The sequence below is a fragment of the Columba livia genome, chromosome 9, assembly GCF_036013475.1.
Source record: "Columba livia isolate bColLiv1 breed racing homer chromosome 9, bColLiv1.pat.W.v2, whole genome shotgun sequence".
Taxonomy (NCBI): Eukaryota; Metazoa; Chordata; class Aves; order Columbiformes; family Columbidae; genus Columba; species Columba livia.
In genome coordinates, this window is record NC_088610.1 from 19,017,786 (window position 1) to 19,040,707 (window position 22,922).

Here is a 22,922-nt window from a genome sequence, read left to right on the forward strand (position 1 = left end):
ACAGCAAGAAAGGGGCAGCCGGGTTCATAAATCTTCAGAAAACCGGTTCCCTCAGCGCAGCCATGAATCTGCTGCTATCACAGTCAAAGGGAGAATGCATTGTCCTCCAGCCAGTCAAAAACCTGAACTTCAGCATTAGCAGGGGCTCTGTGCAGGGCGCACAATGCGATGGTTTCCATTATCTTCTTCATTGCAGCCCTTATTACTGCACACAGATACAGTTTAAAGGATCTTTGAGTTGAGCTTGTTGCTAGGGAGAGTTTTTCCAAAAATCACGCAGCCCTTACCCTTGGCAGCGTAATCCTGCTTTTTCTATTAATCGCATCAATATAGCACCACATGGGGCAGGGTCAGATGATGCCAGGTTGGTACACAAAGGACCAGTCTCTGATATCTTGTGGCTGGGAAGGAGCTATCAAAGCCAGAATCGGGCCCTTGGGCGCTGAGCTTCCTCATTCTCCAGGGACTGCTCACAGACTTGGGCGTTAGCAAAGCAAGTTAGGAAGCACAAATTGGCTCAGACTCTTGAAATACAAGTTTCCTGGTTTTCATGGGAGGGTCCAAATGCATATGTATTCAGCTTTATTCTGGTCTTACTTAATTCAGTGGCAATATTTTCTCAGCTTTACACAAAACCAGATTGGCTCCTCAGGATTTCAGAGTTCTGTAAAGTAAATAGCTAATGAAGTAACACCAGGTAATTTTAGGAGACGGAAGAAGAGAATCACAACAACAATAGTATAAGTCTATGTACTATGCCTAAGAAAGGAGACAAATTAAGCAGAATCTTTTAGTTCCTTAACCTGTCAGGGGGATTTGTGCCTATGCGTTGTGAACATTTCAGTGTAATGTTTCTTCAAACCTATCTAGTACTGCCCAGAATCCAATTAAAAGCTTTACTAGAGAGGAATTAAATGCAATTTTGTTAAGAGAAAACTGGTGAAATACTTAAATACTTACAACCCTCCTGCAAGAAAAACACAGTTTCTAAAAATGCTCATGTTGGGAAAGCTATGATTAAAAACTTTGAAACTAAATTATTGCTTATATATTTGTATTTTTTTTTCCTGGCAGCTCCGTCCCCAATTGCTTTGATCCAGGCTAAAGAGATAACAAGGCACAGCGTTGCCTTGGCTTGGCTGGAACCTGACAGGCCAAATGGAGTTATCCTGGAGTATGAAGTCAAATACTATGAAAAGGTACTGTTCAGAAACGGACAAGCAAGGAATTCTGTTTGGGTTTGAGGAGAGCTTTTTACTTCATTCCGTTAGAGTTTATTTCCAGATAGGATTCCATCATTTGAAACAAAATAGATTCAGTTTAATAAAATCCAATTAAGGATTTCATGCACTTAAATGGTTGCTTGAAAGAATGAGACTCATAGGCTGTTCCAGCTGTATGGTACAAGTTTATTTTGTTATTTTTTCCTACCTAGGAACTACTCGCTTTTGTAGCAAGCATATTTATAATGCGAATCAATAATGTTGGGCAGAAGTGAGACATTAGCTTTACTTCATAGACAGAAGCATAATAATGAAGTATATAACACAGTAATAATAAGAAGAAAATCTGTTTGCCGATAGCTTCTGCTTCGCGTGATAGTGTGGGCTGGATGGCCTTTAATAGAGAATAAGGAAAGACAATTACATTCTTCATACTTTCCAAGTTAGAAATGTAATTCCTACAAATAACTCCTCAAGTATGGAACTATGAAAAGAGCTGTTTTGTTTCAAGGTTCTCTGCAAAAATGAACAATTACCTGCTCTTGCTTGTGTGCGCTCTTTCTCGCACACACATGGATACTTCTAAATTTTTTTTACAAAGATAATCACATATTTGCTTCCCTAACATGTGCTGTAAAAGGCATCTGATTTGCAAAGAACCTCATTACTACATTTTCTGATGGATTTTTCAAGCAAAAATAGAATAGTTTTTAAGATTGGACCTTCTGGAAGACATTTTCTAACTATCTTATTTTAAAAAATATTTTAAATCTTTATATATATTTATATGGCTTCTGGCTGGTGAGAAGAAAAAGAAAGTGCCAGCATGTGTGAGTAAAATGTTGCTTGTTCGTCAAGAGGATCCTATTTGAAGGCTTGGCTATTTTCCAAAGGATTTAGTGGTGTGATTTCTTAAATAATCAGTGATATATGAGCATCATACCTACTGCCTCGTCACCCTTTTTTTGGCTTGCTCTGTGCAGCACGCAGTGTAGGGATATTGAGCAAGGCCGACAGCAGGAGCCCTCGGGATGTATTTTGGGAATTCCATCATTGTTACTCACCTTCTTTCATCGTGACAGTTTTGGCAGGGAAGTGGTGTTCCACGGTTCACGGTGCAGCAGTTCATGGTGCAGCGAGGCATTTTCCCTTGATCACCGCGGTGTTCTTTTGTTGTTAGGACCAAAACGAGCGCAGCTATCGCATTGTGAAGACAGCCTCCAGGAACACGGACATCAAAGGCTTGAACCCCCTGACTTCGTATGTATTTCACGTGCGGGCCAGGACAGCAGCAGGTTATGGAGACTTCAGTGGACCGTTTGAGTTCACAACTAACACAGGTAATGACATGCCCACTGATCTCTTTTTCTTTTGCTGGAGCAAAGGGCACAAATGTAACTGAGCTGCACGTTGGGAGGTTCCTGTTGGTCACTTGGACTGTGGTGTGTCCGTTCTGGGAATATGCTCTTCTGTGGCTTCATGACTGTTAGTGATGCTGTGAATATGACCTGAGACACCTATTGCATGTGCTGTTAATATATTCTAGATTCTAACAATGAAAATACTTCAGTGTGGCTTAAGGAGACGCACACCCTATAAACGCTTGGAAGCCGTTGGTGCTTGAGAGATCTATGTACCTGTTCTGTGTATTGTAAATTTAGATGTTTGCACATGTTTTTGGAATATATCATTTGCAGGAGAATAGAACCCTGTTATTCTCCTTTGCTAGCTATTGACATAGGGCAGTTAGATATCCTACAACAGCTCACATATTTGCACTTTTCCTTAAACAGTCATATAAAGACAGAATGTTCAATTTATGTTGTCGGTAGAGCTCTTCACTTTGCTCAAGGAAACATGCAAATTTAGTCCCCAAAATATTTGCTTTTCAGTGGCAGGAAGGCAATGTGGCCAAGCATATTTTATTTTGGACATACAGGTCTGTTTATATCAGTGTAAGATCATGCCAATTAGTGAAAACATCCTTTAGGATGTTAACAGCTGAAAATAATCCATCCGGAAGAGGGAAGACATATTTTAAAATAACTTTTTCTCTTTGTGCCAGTTGGGGAGTGATAATCTGGCCCCACTGAGAAAAAAAAAAGGAGGAGGAAAGAGAGTGGAAAGCAATTAGAAATGGAAAAAATTAGCCATTCTACCATCTGAGAAACACTGAAGGGGAGAAGGAGAGGGAGCCATGTTCCCAGTGAAGTTCCCCAAATCATTATCAAACATCATGTCTTCCACTGATTAAGGCCCTGTTGGAAAATTGTGTCAAATGACTATATAATAAAGGCCTGAAAGTAGATTTGAGTGCTACTCTAAACTGCCTTCACAAGCCAGAAAGCCCCATTGAGTGCTACCCAGGTTGATTTTTTGAGGGTATCTGACACTAATGCTGCCTTTTCTGCTTCCAGTTCCTTCCCCCATCATTGGCGATGGTACCAATCCCACAGTGCTTCTTGTTTCAGTGGCTGGCAGTGTTGTTCTTGTGGTCATTCTCATTGCAGCCTTTGTCATCAGCAGGAGGTAAGAACTTAAGCTTCTCTCTCCCCCTCTGTCTTTCATGAGGGAGCTTTTTGTCTCCTCCAAACAAAGCTAAATTCTTTGATTAGCATCATAAACAGTGCATTTGCATTACAAGCCTTCTCCCATGTAGCTTTGATCTTCTCAACATTAGAACCAAGCAGCATGTGATGTAATGGCAATAGTTCCAGCTCTATTTGCCCTTCAAATGCAAAGTTGATTCCAATAACTGGCATTGAGAAGCAAGCCAGATAGAGATTTGCGGTTAGTGTAATTTGAAGTTAAGTTTAATGGGTATGGGTACAGTAGATTTTCTTGGACTCACTCCTGATAGACAGGGGATAAACAACTGCATTGTTGTGAACTAAGCCATCAGACTGCTATGCTTGTGATTTTTGTGTTTATATGAGTCTGCATTAGTTTTTTGGGTTAGTCCTTCCAGTGTGAGTGGATATGACTGTAAAACAGAAGCCACAGTCATTCAGCATCACAGGCAGACTGGATTGATGGTTATTTCATCAGAGCAGGACCATAACCTTCCAACAAGTTCATTCTCCCAAATTCAACCCAGGCATGAAGAACAATCCTGAGAGTGGGAGGACAGTGTAGCAGAAACACAGTGTGAGTGTTTCTGTAGTCATCTTTGTGTTCAGTCTCATTTAAAAAGATCAGCATGGTTTTGCTTCAGTGTAATTCTCAGATAAAACTGAATGTATCACTACTTGCATCTGAAGTCTGGGATCTAAGGGATTCATATTTTGTCAGTCTCTGTTGATCAGTTTAATGGCATCAGCTATAAATGCAGATAAATTCCCCTTGATTTGCTCTCTTAATTTATGTTGTCTTAAAGAGCAGTTAAGTCACTATGTTTGTAATACCTGGAAAGCAGACATGCATTTTTACAGTTTTCTATGGGTGTTCAACTCAAAGCCTCCATGCTGGCAAGGAGAAAGAAGAGCAGAACATAGGAAAATGTAATGCAGAGAGACAGGTTTATTAAAAGCCACTGGAACAGCAAATAGCATCACTGAGCTTGATGACTTAATCTCCTCTCTGCTTTTATTGATCACTTTATTATTTAAGGCAGGATTGATAGCAGGATACATTGGATTTCTAATTATGAGTCGCCACCTTGGAGAATTGAGCCTGTCGAGCTGCTTTGAGATGATTCCTTCCCCTCCTCCCCCTATAAAAAAGTCGCTTCCCAAGGCTGATAAACACTGCTCGGTGATTGGCCCTCAATGGATCACTTTTTAGAAAATGAAATGTCAACCCCTTGCCCTCATATTGATTCTCTTTAGTATCGGCCATAAAGCTGTCAGAGGAAGGGCTGCCTGGAGCCAGGTAGCTGACAGACTGGCTGCTGTGGGTGCGCTCAGGCAGGTCCTCACACCGCTCAGCCTGTCTGTTGGGTTCTTCCTGCCCACAAGCATTGCACTGGGATCAACACACGACAAAGAGCAGGTGGACAGCAGGGACAAAAAGCTGGACCAATACTGGTGGGAATGGAGATAAAAGTATCCCGGTGGCCGTGGGTTCAGAGATGTCCCGTAGCTCTGCACTGGTAGGTCTCAGGGAGGCCGTGGAAGGGGAAAGACAAATCAAGATGAATGCAATAACAGGACAGTGAAACTCCTCTGTGCATACTAATGCCTGGTGCCTTGCTAATTAATAGCCTTCCTCAATACACAGCTCTCCAGTAGCTGGAAGTAGCCCTCAGTAAACAGAATCTACTTTAATATTCACTATCACTCTAATGATTTTAACCACTTTTCCAATGTCATTTAGAGGTGTGGGCTTTGGGGATATTTCATGATGTTTCTACACCAGCAGAAGAGAATAGCAAAATAATTACACTTTTTTCCAAAATTACTTCAGACAAGAAAAAGCTTTTCTGTCCATACAGTCCCACAAGGAGGTTTTGTAGTCTAGCCATGACCTGAAACTCACATTTGTACAATCAAAAACACACTTTGGCCTGCAGACATGGCCTCTCTGCATCCGTGAGCCAAATGTAGGAACTGGGCATATGCTCTAGGTGCCCACTTTTGAACTCTAGGTTATTACTACTAATTTAGCATTACATTTTTTCAAATCATTGCTCAGATCCCAAAATTCATCTTTACAACAGGATTTGCCAAAGGACTTTGCCTTGAGGCAGCTCAAGCTGTTTGGTTCTGTCCTGCAACCATGGCGCTTGTGTTAACATGAGAACTAATCTGCCTAAATGTAGGTTAAATTTACTGAGGTTAAGATGAGCATACCTGTAGAGCAGAGCGCAGGAGGTAGCGTGAGTGTTTCTAAAGCCCGCAGAGTATGGCAAATAGAGTTGTAAAGGATTTAGGAAAGTCTGAAACAGAAAGACCCTCTTTCTAAAAGGGCTTGTGTGGGGTTAGGTGGCCCTGCAGAATCCTCTGGCCGTCTAAAAGTTTCTGTCAGAAATTTTTCTGATTGATAGACTGATTTGTCTTCAGCTCCATGAGCAGCTAGAGGCGTTTTCCCACCTTTAGCTGCTGGTGCTGGGTGCCCTGTGGCACTTGGCCCCTCTCTGGTTTGGGGAGGAGGTGGGTGCAGCACTGTGGCCTCAGGTCCCTGTTTCACCTCTGTTGTCACCTCCTCTTCATCACTTCCCCCACCTGTAGATCTGCCTGTGTCTCTGACCCCTCTGCTTTCTGAAAGCTTCTGTGTTCTTCTCCTGAATGCTGGCTATTTAATCACCACCACCGCCCAAATCCCTGTAATTACGGGGTTCGGATCTGTGACAAAGGCTGCCTTCTGCCCCTCAGGTGAGCAGCCCCGAGGGGCAGCCCCAGCCCTGTGTGCCCCATGGCACAGGGCTCCCCGGCTGCGCTGGGGACAATGGCACGCAGGAGTGTCCTGCCCCCAGCCAAGCAGGAGAGGTCAAGGGGTGACACAGGGAGAAGTGGAAGTAGGTAGTTAGTTTGGAAGGTATTATGTAAAGTTAATAAGCTACAATTATATTGCTTGAACAGTAATCCCTTTGTTTTCCTATGCTTTTTGTATATCTTTGGATTTTAGTGGGGGAAGTTTATGTTTTTATTGGTTGTTAGGGTGCTTGTACTTTTAAAAATAAGATTAAAAGAGCATTTTTTCATACTTAAAATGCTTTCATGCAAAACCTGTTTGTGTTTGATATGTCCCATCTGTGCCTGAACGTTAATAAAATTAATTTGAAGGCGTCCTGCTTAAAAGGCAGAATCTTTTTTTTTTCTTTCCTCTGAGAGAAGTTGTGTAAAACCTGAAACCACCTCTGAGATCCCCTTGGCTGACTTGGTGCCCTATGGCACTGGGTGAGATTCGTGTAGCCTCTTCCTTCTTAACCAGTTCAGTAACTAGGAACAGAACGTAGTCCTTTTATTTAACTCGGCTCTATTATACCAGTGCTGTAAGTCCTCAGGCAAATAAATGGTTTAAATTGATGTTTGGATCCAGTGTGGTTTTTAATAATGTTGCTTCTCTGATTTGGAGCCATCTGCGTTTAATTGACTTTCATCAAGAAAAGAAGCTCCCAACCGTTTATGGTTGGATGTGTACCTGCGTTTAATGTCTGAACACAAGTTCTGTTGATGTTGTTGGGAGCTGTGAGGCTAGATTCAAAGATCAGGTAGTCTTCACTTGTCAAACAGGATTTTTTTTCCTTCTGTTTCATGGTTAATATATAGTTTTTATTATTAGCATAGTGGGTTTAACACACAGCGCTAAAAGACTGCAAAGACAAAGGCTGGGAAATGGCCCTTCAGCTGGGGGTGGGAAGCTGCCATTCCCCGCAGGCCAGTTGCAGAGTGGGAAGTGAGATGCTTCTTGCTAATGGGCAGAAGGTTTTGCTGACAGGAGGGGAACGGTGAGACTTAGGAAAATTTGCTGCAAGTGAGGCTCTCAGTCATCTCTTTTTTTCCTCTTACCTGCGAGTTTTTGACCCCTTTTAACTCACATCTACTGACAGGTCTTCCTCTCACCCTCCTCTCACCTTCACCATTTTCAGACTTCTAACCCGGTTTGCCCCTGGCAGGCCTGGCCATCTCCAGTCCCACTGCAGGCAGCAGGCTGCACATCACAGGCAGTGCCAGTCTTGTCTCTGTTCCGCAGCCTTGGCTTCTCTTTCTGCCTTCCCTCTTCACACCAGCCCAGGCTCTTGCCAGTTAGCTGGGAGACTAGGCCTTCCATAGGACTGGACAAACTGAGGAGTGAGCAAAAATAAGCCCTTCACTTTGGCAATGTCTGTTCTAATGCCTGGGTCTGAACTTCCAGGGAACGATGGGGAAAAGTCTAAATCTAATCTCTACATCTACAAACCATTAAATGCTGGGGAATCTCAGTACATATTGGGCTGAGCTGACTCCTCGATATCTTCCCTAACAGACTAGCTTTTTGTATTATCCATTCTTGATGCCACTTATCCATTGAAGTTTAAAGCTGAACTAATTAAATACATAACTGGATACAATATAATGTGTGTAGGTGTAGAAATAGTAATCTGTAGAATTAACATACTGCTCTACATTATAGTCTCCAACTCAGAGGGTTAGTAGAGGAGCTCTGCTATCAGGAGTTCTTTTACCCACTTCAATTATACAGTGATTAAAAGAACAAACGAAATTTTGGGGATCTGCATTTTTGGTGGTCAGGGTTGTTTGGGTTTTTTTTTGCTGCCATTCTGATTCCTATGTTACTAGACCATTTCCAGTTTTAAATTTGCAGTTAAAGTGTGTTGGTATTGGCATTTGCCTAATTATGTTTGAAAATCGATCTGCCAAAACACCGCTGTTGTAGCGTTTAAATCCACACGATAGGCCCTTTTTTTGCACAGAATTGCAAATATATGTTTGAAGAAAAAGTAGTTTAAACGCAAGCTTTCTTTTCTTTCTTTAAATGCCGAGATGCAAACACAGAGATGTGTGTTTCCCTTGATGCTTTGTTGATGCCAATACCACTTAGAGCAGTCTGGGGAGCGGAATCTCCCACCCCCGGTGTGAGTTGTGTCAGGGCTGTTGCAGGGGAGCTGCCGAGCACAGGTCCTGGCAGGTGCAAACAACTCAAGTCTCAGCACGTTAAGAAGACTGAGCTTGTCTCAAAGATACTTATTCTGAACTGTAATGCTCTTTTATTTTGTTTCGACAGGCGCAGTAAGTACAGTAAGGCTAAGCAAGAGGCAGATGAGGAGAAACATTTGAACCAAGGTAAAGGCAGTGATGCTTGGATTTTTTGATTCGGTTCGTAAAACATGTCCTGTGTTCTGATGCTTGGGAAATAAGGGATGACATTCCTCTGAGATGAGCATGTTTCTGTTTTCCACTCTTGCAAACATCCTCCTTCAAAACCATGCACTTCAGTAACAGGGAAAATAGAAGTATCTGGGTAAAAAAACTTAGGGCACAGACGGGAGAAGGGTTCATCATTTATTTTTCATTTTTTTTCCATTGTTCTGTTTCACTGATAGACATCTGTTCTTAGTAGTGATATCTAGGCATGATTTTTCCCCACAATACTCTGCTAAGGCAGTTTCTGGGTGGGCCAGGGGCAATCCTGCAGGAAAGGAAAGGTGAACTGTCCTGCCTTTTTTCTAGGACTGAATCCTACTATTACGTCCATTTCAGTCACCCAGGTCACAAACCTAGGACCTGAGCTCAGAATTTCTTGGCTCCCGAAAGGGAAATGTGATATATTTCAGTCTCACAGGTCCTTAGACAGGCTATTGACATTTTAGTGATGACAGGTGATTTGTGAAGCTCATCTGTTGGCAAAAGCCTGATTCCTTACATCAATATTGGGAATTATGAAATGTTTACATTTAAAAAAATCAATTTTGGGGAAAAATACATTAAGTCCTTCCTTCATCAGTCATTCCTGGCTTACAGTACATTTTTATTGTACACTCTCTTTGCTGTTGTATATCATTAAGGCTTCAGTCTCATATGTTCTGTGTTCAGCAGCATGTAGATCAGTGACTTCAAATAAAACATTTCTGCCTTGCAGGTGTTAGAACATATGTGGATCCTTTTACATATGAGGATCCAAACCAAGCTGTGAGGGAATTTGCCAAAGAAATTGATGCCTCCTGCATAAAGATTGAAAAAGTTATTGGTGTGGGTAAGTGCCAGAACTTTTGCATTTTTTCTGAAAATACAGTTCTAAATTTGCTTTTAGGGAACATGGGATCCTATGATTTTTGTGTGACAGTTCCTCCAAATTAACTGACTTAACAGTTTGACAACACAAGTGTGTGCTTTGTGTTCATGACCGTGGATTCTTGTGCCTTTTTCCTTAAGGGGAATTTGGTGAAGTATGCAGTGGACGTCTCAAAGTACCAGGAAAAAGAGAAATCTGTGTTGCTATCAAGACTCTAAAAGCTGGTTACACTGATAAACAAAGGAGAGACTTCCTGAGTGAGGCCAGCATCATGGGACAATTTGACCACCCCAATATCATCCACTTGGAAGGTGTTGTTACTAAATGTAAGTAGGTCGTTTTCATGACAAGACCAATTTGGAAATCACTGAGAAATTAAGTCTGTGGTGGTGTGTGCTGGTTTTTTTTTGCCTTCTTACCCTCTTTCCTGTGAAATGACAGATGGAACAGGTCCACTGATAGCTAATAGGAGGAAATCGGTGCAAGACAAGTCATTAATCTTGTTGTCAGCTATAAATGGGTTTATGGTTTCGACTGATACTCTATCCGTAGGCAGCTTGTACAAGATTTTGTAGGGGGAATTAATACTGCAGGGGTTGGCTTTTTTCCCCCTTCCTGCTATGCCAAGCAGGCATCTTTCACATCTTTGCTAGACTGAGCTGATTGTTACAGGGCAGGCAAAAGCAGATGGTGAGCAAAGAATTTAAAATGGTTGGGGGAAAAATATCAAAACAAAACTACAGAGTCATATGTTTAAGGTACAAAGCACAGATGTAAGGAGCATGCCTTTGAAATAAAGTAGGCTATTTTAGTGTGAAACTTGCTTATTTGTTTTCTCTGATTCACAGGTGTGATAATTTTACTCAGCAGAATTTACCTGGCTGATCTTTTTGTTTGGTTAGTTTGGGTTTTTTTTAAGTCTGTTAGCGTTCACTGTGCCATGAACCCTGCCTTAGAGAATGGCAGCGAGCGCTGGGTGCTGTTTATAGGCTACAACTCAAAATACACCTGTGAGGCAGACGTGCTTGGGTCTGACTTGATAAGGTTCCGCTGTGGTGGTGTAGTTATTGTCCCTGTGCTGCCCGCCTTAGGTAGCGTGTTGGCAAAGCTTGGCACTGGGTGCTGATCCCAAAAGACCCTTTGGGTGTAAGGGCTCGTGCTCGGGGTAGCAAAGAAAGCAGAGAGGGATCTGGGGAGCTGCTACTAAAGGCTGGAATTTGTGAAGCTTACCTTGTGCAGCTGATGTTGTGCGTGATGAACGTGAACACAGGATATTAATAGTGTAAGGAATTAAAATGAAATATGGATGAAAAGTTAAAAAAATAAAATATTACTAGAAGAACAAAATATCTCCCATAGAGGATTGTCAAAGCCATCAATAAATACCACTGAAAACCCTGTACTTCTTGAATGTCGGTGGGAGCTGGATGCTTACCCTACCACCTGTATTTCTGGAAATCCTACCCTTACTCATTTGTGCTTCCCTCTCTCACAGTTGTTGAAAATGGCTCAAACTGCTTGGTTTTCAAGACAGTTTCCACTAGGGAAAATAGGGTTTTGGACTGATGTTGCTCGTAATTTGCTGAGGGCTTCCCTCTAAACTGAAATTAGAAGATAATACTCTGTTTAAATTTTGCAGGTCTGATTCTCTCTTTCTTTTTTTGTTGTTGTGCCAAAGGCAAGGGCGTTGTGGTCAGGCCACTGTGTTTGCTGCAGACAGTGATTTTTCTAGCACCTCTCTAAAAGCAAGGCAACAGAGGAATCTTTGTGTTGAAATCCCACCGAGGCTGGAAACCCCTGAGCTATTACAGCTCTAGCAGTTATAAATTACTGTATGCATTTGCATAATGCAGTTGTCACTAAGCTAAAATGATTTGAAATTTTCACCGAGGAGGTGTTCGCCTGACCCGAGAACGTTTCATTGCCTGGCTGGCAGCAAGCGGTGCCGCCGCAGCGAGCCGGCTCGGTTACCGCGGAGCTGGGCTGTTTGGTAAACAGGGCTACTTAAGAAGACATTTATCTCAATTTCTCCACAGGTTTTCTGAATGCTATGATAAATGAATGCATTTAATAAACTGAAAATTAAAATGTGAGATAAATAGTGGTGTAGGTGGGGGTTGAGAGAGGCAGCAAAAAACCATGAATACATTATTGGCTGCTAGTCAAGTACTTTAATAATTGACTCTGATGGTAACTTCTCCTCTCTCTATCCCCCTCCCCTGCTAAAGAAGTGCCTGAGTAATGAAATTACATGTTAATGCACTGAAAGAGTCTCCCTTTCTTCCTTTCTACGTTGACATAGTATCTTTTGATTGAGGAAGGTTAATTAAAACTCATTTAGCTGTATTTGTTCGGGGGAAGAGTTCCGGTCACAGTTGTAAAGGATAAATGAAACAGTGAGATATGCAGATTTGGTTGGAGTTTTTTCTCTTTCTACCAAAGGAAGCTTGCAAAAGTGAATTAGATGGAGAATGATGTTTTATCACTTCCCTTTTCTTAAGAGTGCACGTACTCAGCCAAGGTCACTAAGCCCTTCATCCAGTTTGCTTCATGCAATGCCGTTGCTTCTCTGCTGCAGTCATGCGAATCAGAAAGGGTTCACCTGCCAGGCTGACATATCATGGACATGGCATTTTGCATGGGGCTGAAACGAGAAGAGTTTTGATATCAGTTGGGAAGGGAAGGAGAAGCAGGAATAGGAAAAGGTCTGCAAAGGATAGACTGGGACTAAAAAGGTGAAGTAAGTAATGATGAGTGAAATCAGTGATGTGTCACACTTATATGCTGACCTAAGTGAAATAATGTAAAATTTTCAATACAGTCAGTCTTTATAGCATATTGTTTTCAAATAAAGTAAAATAAAAGTTACTTCAAAACCAGAAATCCCTAACCAATTAAACACATCTTGCTGAAAAACACACCGAGGTAGAAATGGTCAGGGGAACTTCCAGTGCTGCAGCCTGTCATGGTAGGATAATTTTCCTAGCTGGTTGCTCTGGAGGAGATACTTGCTGGTGATAGACGCAAGGAAAAGTTTAGTAGTTCTGATACCTCTGATGCCAAGACAGAATTGATCTATCTACAGGCTAGGTGTCACGTCCATTGAAATCGTCCTTACCCATAATGTTCCCTTATTCAGAGCTGCTCTGATAGGTACAAAAGCAGTTTTCTCTGGGACACTGTCTTTTAATTAGGAAGAAACTATAGCTCCTGTAGCTAAAGCAGAGCTGGAAGGAAGGGTTGCCAGGCCAGCCCGGCACTGATCATCAGGTGCTCCCTTGACTTCAGGTAGGCTTAGCAGTGCTCATCTTGGGACTGGGCTTTTGCCCTTTGACCTTTGATAAGTCACTTCTCTACGTCTGCCATTGCTCACTTTTAGAATGGAGATGATATTGGACCTATTTCTGTAAATATGTAGGTGCTGAATATCGAGCATGATTTAACCCTGTGAAATAATTAGTTACTTGTATGTATAATACCTAAATGTTTTCAGTTTTAGCATCACACCACTTTGTAAAGCTCTTAAAAGCCATGTCAAGCATTACTTATGTATTTGCTGTTGTTTTAGGCAGGAGAGCACCTAGAAAGCATCCTTATGTCACTAACGTGACATTACATTTCTCTTCAGACTGCCCAGCTTGGCTGTCTGTGCTGCAGCAGGGAAAGCTGAGTGCTGCTGAAGCACCGTGCCCCACAAGTGACACAATTCATTCAATCATTTATTCTGTGGTTGACTTCACGAGGCAAAAGGCTTTGGCTCATTAATAAATAACGAGAGACATGGGATACAAATTCGGGACAGAGAAAGTTGAGAGGAACAGCTTGTATTTTGCACTCTTGGATCCAATTGTCTTGGAATACCTTGTGGCTGCTGACAGCTTCTAACTTGCCTAAAGCGTTGATCTTTCAAAAGAGGCTGAGAGACCAAATAATTCACAAATCCAATTTTGAAAGGGGAAGGCTTTCTAGTCTGCAAGCAATTTAATTACACTAAAGATTTTTGTCAAGTTTGAACTGATCTTTGTTTCTTAGCTATCAATTATCAATTGATATATTCCTTGGAGAACAGGAGCCACTTTAGTTAAAGACCTTGTGAATGAGTCAACAAAAGGGTTAACCTTCCAGATGGGGCCCTTTATATGTTTCTGTCCTATAATATTTCTTCTCTTGCTCCCCACAGCTGAGACATAAGCTTGGTGCTTTTCAAATTAAATTAGATTGTGTAAGCCAGGTGTCTTGGCAGTAAAATCATGTGCAACCCATTTTTATCCCATTAACATTGGTATTCATCAAGGAATTGTATTTTTCTTTCTGCAAATTCTAGGTAAACCGGTAATGATCATAACCGAGTACATGGAGAATGGCTCCTTGGATGCCTTCCTCAGGGTAGGTAATTTCTTGATAATAAACTAAGGAAATTTTTATACTGGGAGTCGTCTTCTGGTTTTCATTCTGGTTCTTTTTTTTGCAGAAAGATAATGAAAATTCAGCATTTTTAAGGAAATTATGTTTGTACTTGGGAAATTCTGTTGTTTTTATCGAAAAACAGAATAAATGTAAAGTGGAAGAATCTAGAATAAGTGTAGTGTTTAAAATAGCGGGGTCTTAAATAATACGTGTTTAATGGGAACAGTTCTGATTTTCTCCGTTTTTGAAAGCATCTCAATGCTATAGAGTCATTAAAACCAGATTCATTGCAAGCTGGATACTGCATCACTGAAAGCTGTGACAGAACTTCTGGGTTTTTACTTTACTGGTGAATTATAGACACTAGTCAGGAGAGTGAGGAAATAAGATTGCATTTTATTTAAGAGAAGATGGGAATCCAGAGATACACTCCTTGCCAGTTTCAGCAATGGCAATAATGTAGCTTTTAGCTTAATGCTCTGTGATTTTCTTCCTTTCCCCATATGCAGAAGAATGATGGCAGATTTACAGTCATCCAGTTGGTGGGGATGCTTCGTGGCATTGGCTCAGGAATGAAGTATCTGTCTGACATGAGCTACGTGCATCGGGATCTGGCTGCTCGGAACATACTGGTCAACAGCAACCTGGTCTGCAAAGTCTCTGACTTTGGCATGTCCCGCGTCCTGGAAGACGACCCTGAAGCTGCTTATACCACACGGGTAAGGAGGGACAGAAAACATCCAGTGGGTTCGTCTGGTTCTGTCCGACTGTGTGGGAGTTGACAATGATTTGTTTTAAAATAATCTCAGTCGTAAGTGAAAACCCATATCACACCTAAAAATAAATGTTGGCCCAGACTCCCTAGCTGGTATAAATTGATGTTATTGCTACATCAGCAATTGCATCAGTATTTTTCTGGTTCCTTCAGAGTCTTAGAGTGCGTGACAGGAATCTGATGCCAGAAATTAGAGCTTAGGCTTCTATTCCTTCTGATATATCTACAGACATCCATGAGTGTTGGCAAGTGGCTAGTCCCACTGAGGTTTGATTCAGCAAGTGTAGATACGCCACAAAAAAAACCTAAAAATCCACTTTTGCCCATCCAAAAGCTAGTCATAAATTTGACCTAAATAATTTGGACTGAGAAAAGTGTGAGGCCTGTATTCCCATTTTTTGTTTCTTTCCCATTTTATCTGTATTTCAGCATCCCAGTGTTCTAAGGCAAGTACGTCTGGCCACAAAACAACACCCCGACCACTACTGGCCTTTGTACTAATACCTCTGTAATTAACATGCACACAAAGAAAAAAAAAGTCAGAGTTTATAAAGTCTCCTTTTTAATTGCTTATTTTCTTCGTTTTTAAATATCTGCCATTCTCCATCTGTTCTCCCTGGTGCAGAGTTTGTTTGCAGCACTCAGATTTTGCAGTTTAATCCCAACACTCATCCTTTAATGGATTCACAGTTCATTACAGGGAAGGATAGACACATGTAGTATTAAACGCTGGCCAGATTTGGTATTTCTCACTCATAGGGGTGGCAAGTGGAAGAGGCAAAAGGTCTGAAAAGCTGTGTTCAGAGAAATCAAAGTTTAGACAAACACACTAGGGCAAGACAGAAATGATTGAAAAGCTTCCCTTTGAATTTAATGAGTGAAGATATAGTATTATGTTGGCTTTCAAGAGTAAACTACAGGGAATCTTTGACATTTGCATTAGAGTGCATTGTCTTCATTTGTTATCAGTAATGAAGGATCAGGAAAATTTGGATGAATTCCACTGTATTCGAGCAGCTAAATAAGAGGAGCTTATTGTCAATTTTTAGAATGACAACCATGTGTAAACAATGTCCAGGCATCTGTGTCTGAAAGGAGGAACAGAGCTTTTTCATAACCAGACAAGATGAAATATAATGCAATTTTTAAAGCATCCTTTTTTTAAGGAAATGATGTGTTCTGCTCCTCATAAGTAGTATAAGTCATTAAAGTGAAAGCATCCTATAGACACACAAGGCACACAGTGCTACAACCTGATTCTCAAAGGGCCTGATGCAAAGGCCAAAGAAGCCAGGAGACACATCCCTTTTGATTTCACTTGGCTTTGGAACAAGTCCATATTAAACACTTGAGAGAGATATTAGAACAATAAACCATTAAGTATGCACATGCTGCATTCAGTTATGGATAAAAAATGTCTAGAAGAGTGCTGAGAAATAACCTACCAAAATAAACTTAATCAAAAAAGCATAAAAGCAAATGAAAAAACCCTAAAACCTTTGTTCAGCTTAAGTCGTTCCCCAGATGGAACTGCAGGAAACCAAAAGCTCAATTAAAAACACCTTGCATATTAGCATAAACAAAAGGAGAAATCTCTGGCCTGGGATCACTCAGCTAAGGCAAAAATCAGATAAACAGGATGGAGTGAGTTCTTTATAAAACAGTGCAGGACCTCGGTGGCCCAAATCAGAGGCCCAAGTGGTTTTATTTGTTTAAAAATAAGTATTGTAACAAGAGGCAGCTCTCTCCAACAGGTATCAAACGCAGCCTTGTACCATGGTCTGCTTTGAACTCTTCCACAGGGACTGGGAGAGCCCAGAGGCTTGCTTGCCTTCTCACATCTCTGGTAGAAGTTGGGATATTGCCCATGGGAAACACCACAGTATTCATAAATCTTCCCAGTTTATCCTCTCTTTATTTTACCTTTTTGAAGAGCAAAACATTTATAATCCCATTTTTCTGAAACAGGCCAAACAGGTCAGACAGGCAAGCAAGGAAATAGTAATTAACAGCATGTACTTATTTGTTTTGTCAACTAAATCTCTAATATATACTTTGTAAAACCACTGGCTTGTTCTCATGCTTCAGCATAGCTTTAAGTAGAGAGCTCTTAGAGGGCTGATAAAAATACATTTAATAATTTACTGGTTCGCCTCCTTGTGACTAAAGAAAACAGATGGGCTGCGTTGCCTCCTGGTTGGATCTGACAGTTTTATGGCAAGAAAAAGAGAAAGTGGCTGGCTTTTTCTGAAGGATTCTAGAATTGCATACAGAAAACCATTTTGTGTTTTTAATGGCAGCGTAGGACAGTGTCAGCCACGCACATTACTTGGTCAGTGACTTAGCCTGTGGTTTCTTTTATTTGTGATAGGGTGGCAAGATCCCCATCAGGTGGACTGCACCGGAAGCTATTGCCTACCGTAAATTTACATCTGCTAGTGATGTGTGGAGCTATGGCATCGTCATGTGGGAAGTGATGTCCTACGGAGAAAGGCCTTACTGGGATATGTCCAACCAAGATGTGAGTCTCCTCCTCTTCCTTTTCTCTCCCTTTCCCCCTGCGTCTTTGTCCTTAGATGTCTGCTGATGTGTTTCTGTGTCAATTTCTATATGGTTATAAGACATTTATTCCACGTTTTTAGAAGGATATCATGGATGGTAGATTCGTGGTTTCTCAGGGAACCTCTCTGGAACTAAGACTTCCTTGAATGCTTCAAGCCTGATCTGTGGTCAGGGAATAGGGGATTCCCAAGGTAGAGTCTACAACTTCTGCATGTATCTTTTGTCCTTTTTTTTTTCTTCTTTTTTTGTTTGTTTAATTTTAGGAAATTATTATAAGCGATTTAATTAGGAAAGAAGAATGGAGGAAGGGGAAATGAATATACTTAAACTGTCAGATAGTAATACTGTCAAGAGAAGGAAGATTTCAATGTTGATATAATATTAAATCTCAACTTTATTGAAAGTCTTTCAGAAAAAACATTGAATTTAATGGGGCTTCCTATTAGTAGTTAATTCTTCAGGCCCCAGTATGCTTGTAATTCTTCCAGATTATTATATTTCTTGTAGGATATCTAAACCAACACATATGATATCCAATTCTGATTATCAGTCAGAGCATCCTTGCCACAATTGCATGGCTGCCCCCTGAGGACATTAAAAAGCAGCTTTCCTAAATGACCATTCTTAAATTATGCATGTCCTGTTTAACCGTACCATCTGGACTACTTCAGTATATTCCAAGAGGGAACAGGCACAATGGCTGGTGTTCCAGAAGAGTGTTTAATAATAATGCTAATAAGGGCTTTTGCTAATAGAATTTTTATTAAATGAAAAAAAAATAAAATCCCAGTGAAAATGAGGCATAGATTATGCATAATTCTTTTCCCAGGGGGTTTACAAACATATAAAGGAAGAAGCAAATGCTAATCTGAATATACGGTCATGGGAATGGTTAAGTCGTTTTACAAGTCATCTGTTTTCTTATGTAGAGCTGAACAGTTTCAAAGAGTGTCTAGATGTGGATGGCATTTAATCTAAATGGGGGATATAATTTTAATTTCCTTCTGATGTGAAACTTCTCTTCTGGCACCCAATGTTGCCTTCCGTTGCTAACAGGAAGTCATCAAGACTTAGCAAGAAAATAAAACACCAGATGTGTCCCGGTTTTATCAGGCTTGTCTCCACAGCACAGTGGAGCTCAATGTAACAAACACAGAGCTACCACGTTTGGGTGGTAAACGCTGCTAATGTGCTGTGCTAGACCAGGTCGAAAAGCTGGCTTGAACAGGGTGGTGAAAGCCAATATTACTGTCTTTGCATCCTCTTTTTAGTACATGCCATAGACATACCATTTTTTTCTCCTTAGCAATGGTGGGAGCAGTGCTTTTCACAAGGAAGCAGAAGTGGACTTCAAATTATTCTCAGCGTCTGTTTAATCAAGAGAAATGAAAAGGATTTTTGTACCTTCTGGAGTAGTGAGAGCCACTTTGTTTGTGGTCACTGAATAGCTGCTACTAGTGCAAACTTATCCCTTGCCCTGTCCTCCCAGTGGATTTTAGCTGCTAATTGGACAAGACCAGAATGAGAGAATTTAGTGCAATTCAGTCTCAGTGCACTCCTGGTCTCATGGTGAATCCTGCCTGCAAAGTCATATTGATTAATTAAGATCTGAAGGCTTCTGGGTCATGTCCCTGTCATATGAGTCCTGGTCATGTTCCATTCTCCTCAGAGAGTGAAGAAGCCATCAGAGCTCCAGAGCCCCTTTTAGAGGGTCTGAAATTACTTCAGCTTGTGAGTTTTCCGTTTTCTATTAAATATGAAATGCACACTTAAACTACTGTGTTGGACTTAGGTAACTTTCTTGATAAAACTGCACAAAAGGGTTCCCATCTCTGCTTTCCTTGGTTCAGAGCATACAGTGGAGAGAGAACGGGTGTTAGTGACAGAGATGAGCTGCCTCAGGAAGAGAGGATGATCTGCTCTACCCTAAAAATGATGGGGAAAATTTCATCTTCAACATATTGCACCCAAAATTCATGGGTATTAAAGATTTGCTGTAGATCTGGTGCTTCTCCAGCTCTCTGTCCAACCGGGGTAGTTGCTTAATTCTACCCTGGGCTATTTTGTCATCCCTGTATCCCATATGCTCTTTTGTGTTACTTTGCCCTGGTCTGTCTGATGTCTGCTTTGGATACTGTACCCTTTTAGTTTTGAATTGCTGAGGAGAAATGACAGTTCTGAGACCACCAGCTGCCTGCGTCTGAGTGCAATTTTCCATGTTGTTTCACTTAATTGTGGATTTGTTTCCATACTTTGGATCGCCCTAGGATAAATGATACTCAGCTGGTAGACATGAGTAGTGTCTGATGTTCTCTAATGTCTTCCTAATTGTGCCATTTATAGGTTATTAAAGCCATTGAAGAAGGGTATCGGCTGCCACCCCCGATGGACTGCCCCATTGCTCTCCATCAGCTGATGTTAGACTGCTGGCAGAAGGAACGCAGTGACAGGCCTAAATTTGGACAGATCGTCAACATGCTGGACAAACTCATCCGCAACCCCAACAGCCTGAAGAGGACAGGCAGCGAGAGCTCCAGGTCAGCTGTGCTTCAGTAACGATGATGTACGCGGGAGCACAGTGGGTCTGACAGGCAAAGCTGCAGGTCACTTAGAGCTCTGGGCTGGGATTAGAGCGAGCTCTAGCTCTGCAGAGCCAGACTGCAGAGCAGACACTGCAGCATGCCAGAGGGCGGGGGGCGGGCAGGCACGCTGCTGAGCCCCACTGGGCACCCCCAGCTCCTGCCTCTGTGAGAAGGAAAACTGAATGAGCAAAGGTGTTACTGTGCACACAGCACCAGCCAGCTTTGTAACACAATCCTAAACATGTCCTGAAAAAGTTTGGGTGCAGGCAAGCTCTGTTTGAAGATGAAGTTTGCAGCATCTATTCCCTCCCCGCCCCCGGTGAAAGGGCTTGCAGGGGTGGCCTTAATGCAGTGGAGCTAACAGGAGTGATGTGGTTTTCTGCAGGAAAGGTATTACACATCATCAAGTTTTATAAACCCTAGGTTTGTGTAGGATTTGCAAATGAGCGTTACGGTGTTACAGCCAACGCCTTGCGGGCATTGGGAAGGTGTGGATTAATTTTTATGTGAATTTGAATTTAATTTTGTGGAAAGCCAGTTTCATGTCTCCACCAATCCCACATTACATTTGTGTTTTGTTTTGTTTGCTAAGCATGGTATACCTGGTACGTGCAAAAGAAGCGCAGTGGGAAGGAACCTCCCAGAGTTGTAGGGTAAAAATAAAGTAACGTTGTTGGGACAGATCAGCAGTTTGTTTAAGGTGGTGAAACACTGCTGAAGTAACAAGAGCTTTACTAATTTGCAACAGGTTTGTTCTAATTTTTTCAAATGTCTTTGCTTTGTCAGATAAATTTGCTTACAGTAAATATGGAAAAAAGCTTAAAAGAAAAGAAACGAGAGGAAGATAATGGTAAAATATTTTTTGGTAGAAGGGAAGGTACAAAAATGTTCATTGCACAATACAAAACTAAGTTTCTTAAATCAGTGAAGGAGTAACAGAGATTCTGATTCAGCCTCCAACATAACAACATTCTGGAAAAAACTATTCTCATCTTTAAACTCGTAGGGCCTTTTGTGACTCTTGCCTCCAACTTAGATTATCAGAAGAGGGATTATTAACCCTGTGAGGCTACTGTCACCACGTATTTTTCAGATTGCCCTATTTGCATTGGTAACCTGGCAAAAATGTATCCACCCTTGAGGCTTAAATAATGTACATGGTGAGAATCACTGTATGATCTACCGTGATAATTTGATTTGAGAATGGTGGTATGAACTCCTCCATTTTGCTTTCTTTCCAATTTACCGTTACTCTTTGAAAATACATAGATTCTACAAAATTTAATAGCCTGTTCAAGGTCATTTTATGTGTGTATGTATATATATATATGTGTGTGTGTTTATATATACAAACCAAAAATTAATAGCCTATTCAAGATCATTTTTGTTCATGGCTATTTATAGATATTTATATTCTCTTTGGATTATGAATTCCCACTATGTATATAACATTATTAATATATAACTATATATGTGAAGCATAATTGTATATAATTAGGTTGCCATCATTGGTCTTGTGTTAGCTTGTACAGTAAAAGAGTTGTGTACCAAGTGTTACTGGCATGTACTCGGTGCCTTAGGCAAGATATAACTATGCTATTGCACACCTAATCTTTGATGATGTGTATTTTCAAATAAATTGCTAAATTATAATTGTTTTGGTTAGATAGATAGTAATAATTTATAATGGTTTAATGAAACTGTGATTTACAATGGACATGAAATAATAAATGAGATATTAATAAGAGAAGTAAATTTTGTAAAAATAATTATTCACAAATCTGTGCAAGGGGAAATGAGAAGCACATTCCCCAGTGCGAGCAGAGATCAAAGCTCACGTGATTCCCACCACTCCTGGCACACGCGCCGGTCAGGAATGGATTGATTAAAGAGAGGATTAACTCCCTGCTGTCCTGAGTTTGATTGAATGCACTGAGCTTGCCTGCGAACCTGGCTGGAAGCTGGATTTATCTGAACCCGCCCTGGGTTTTGCCCTCCAAACCAGTCAGGCAGGTTGTGAGCTCCCAGTTCCTTTGCGCACACTTGAGCGGTGTTTCTATAGCTGCTGAGCCGAGCCCCGACACACGCGGGGTTGGCAAGGTCTGGCATCGCTGCCTGCGAGATGCAGCCCCGGCGGCCTGAATGCCGTCCAGCACTGCCATCCGCTTTGTTTTTTGAAGTAAAAGCATTTTCGGTGAATGTGGTTGCATCTGAGGTGGCAATTGTAAGCGGCATTGTGATTCAGATTAGATCTGAAGGCAAAAGTAGAAACCTAAGGTCAAATTCATTCTTAGCAAAAATTGGCCTATTACTTTGCATTTTGTGAAGTTTCTTGCACTTCTCGACATTGCTGTGCAGCGCCACCAGTTTTGCTGGGCACGTCTTGCCCCTGCTTTCCCTGGTCACTGAGCAAAATTACTGCAGAAACCAAACTCTGGTTTGCGATTCATGATCCAGCTGACACCGTTTCTCTGTCCTTTCACTGTTTGGCATCCAGGCCCAGCACAGCCCTGCTGGATCCCAGTTCCCCTGAGTTCTCGGCGGTGGTTTCTGTCAGTGACTGGCTCCAAGCCATTAAAATGGAGCGATACAAGGATAACTTCACAGCTGCCGGCTATACCACCCTAGAGGCTGTGGTGCATATGAACCAGGAGTAAGTACTCAGCGATATAACAAAGAAACTGGTAAATCTGGATTTAA

General features: G+C 41.4%; 1 protein-coding gene across 2 annotated transcripts in view; it reads left to right on the plus strand.

The window, feature by feature from the left end:
- Positions 1 to 22,922, plus strand: part of EPHA4 (EPH receptor A4) — a 102,777-nt gene that overhangs the window by 74,127 nt on the left and 5,728 nt on the right. For both annotated transcript variants that reach the window (XM_065074123.1, XM_065074124.1), the window contains 11 exons: positions 1,075 to 1,199; positions 2,404 to 2,563; positions 3,641 to 3,752; positions 8,889 to 8,947; positions 9,744 to 9,857; positions 10,037 to 10,222; positions 14,221 to 14,282; positions 14,813 to 15,022; positions 17,450 to 17,599; positions 19,984 to 20,177; positions 22,720 to 22,875. In XM_065074123.1, coding sequence (XP_064930195.1) covers positions 1,075 to 1,199; positions 2,404 to 2,563; positions 3,641 to 3,752; positions 8,889 to 8,947; positions 9,744 to 9,857; positions 10,037 to 10,222; positions 14,221 to 14,282; positions 14,813 to 15,022; positions 17,450 to 17,599; positions 19,984 to 20,177; positions 22,720 to 22,875 — 1,528 coding nt within the window. The remainder of the gene's footprint in view (positions 1 to 1,074; positions 1,200 to 2,403; positions 2,564 to 3,640; positions 3,753 to 8,888; positions 8,948 to 9,743; positions 9,858 to 10,036; positions 10,223 to 14,220; positions 14,283 to 14,812; positions 15,023 to 17,449; positions 17,600 to 19,983; positions 20,178 to 22,719; positions 22,876 to 22,922) is intronic.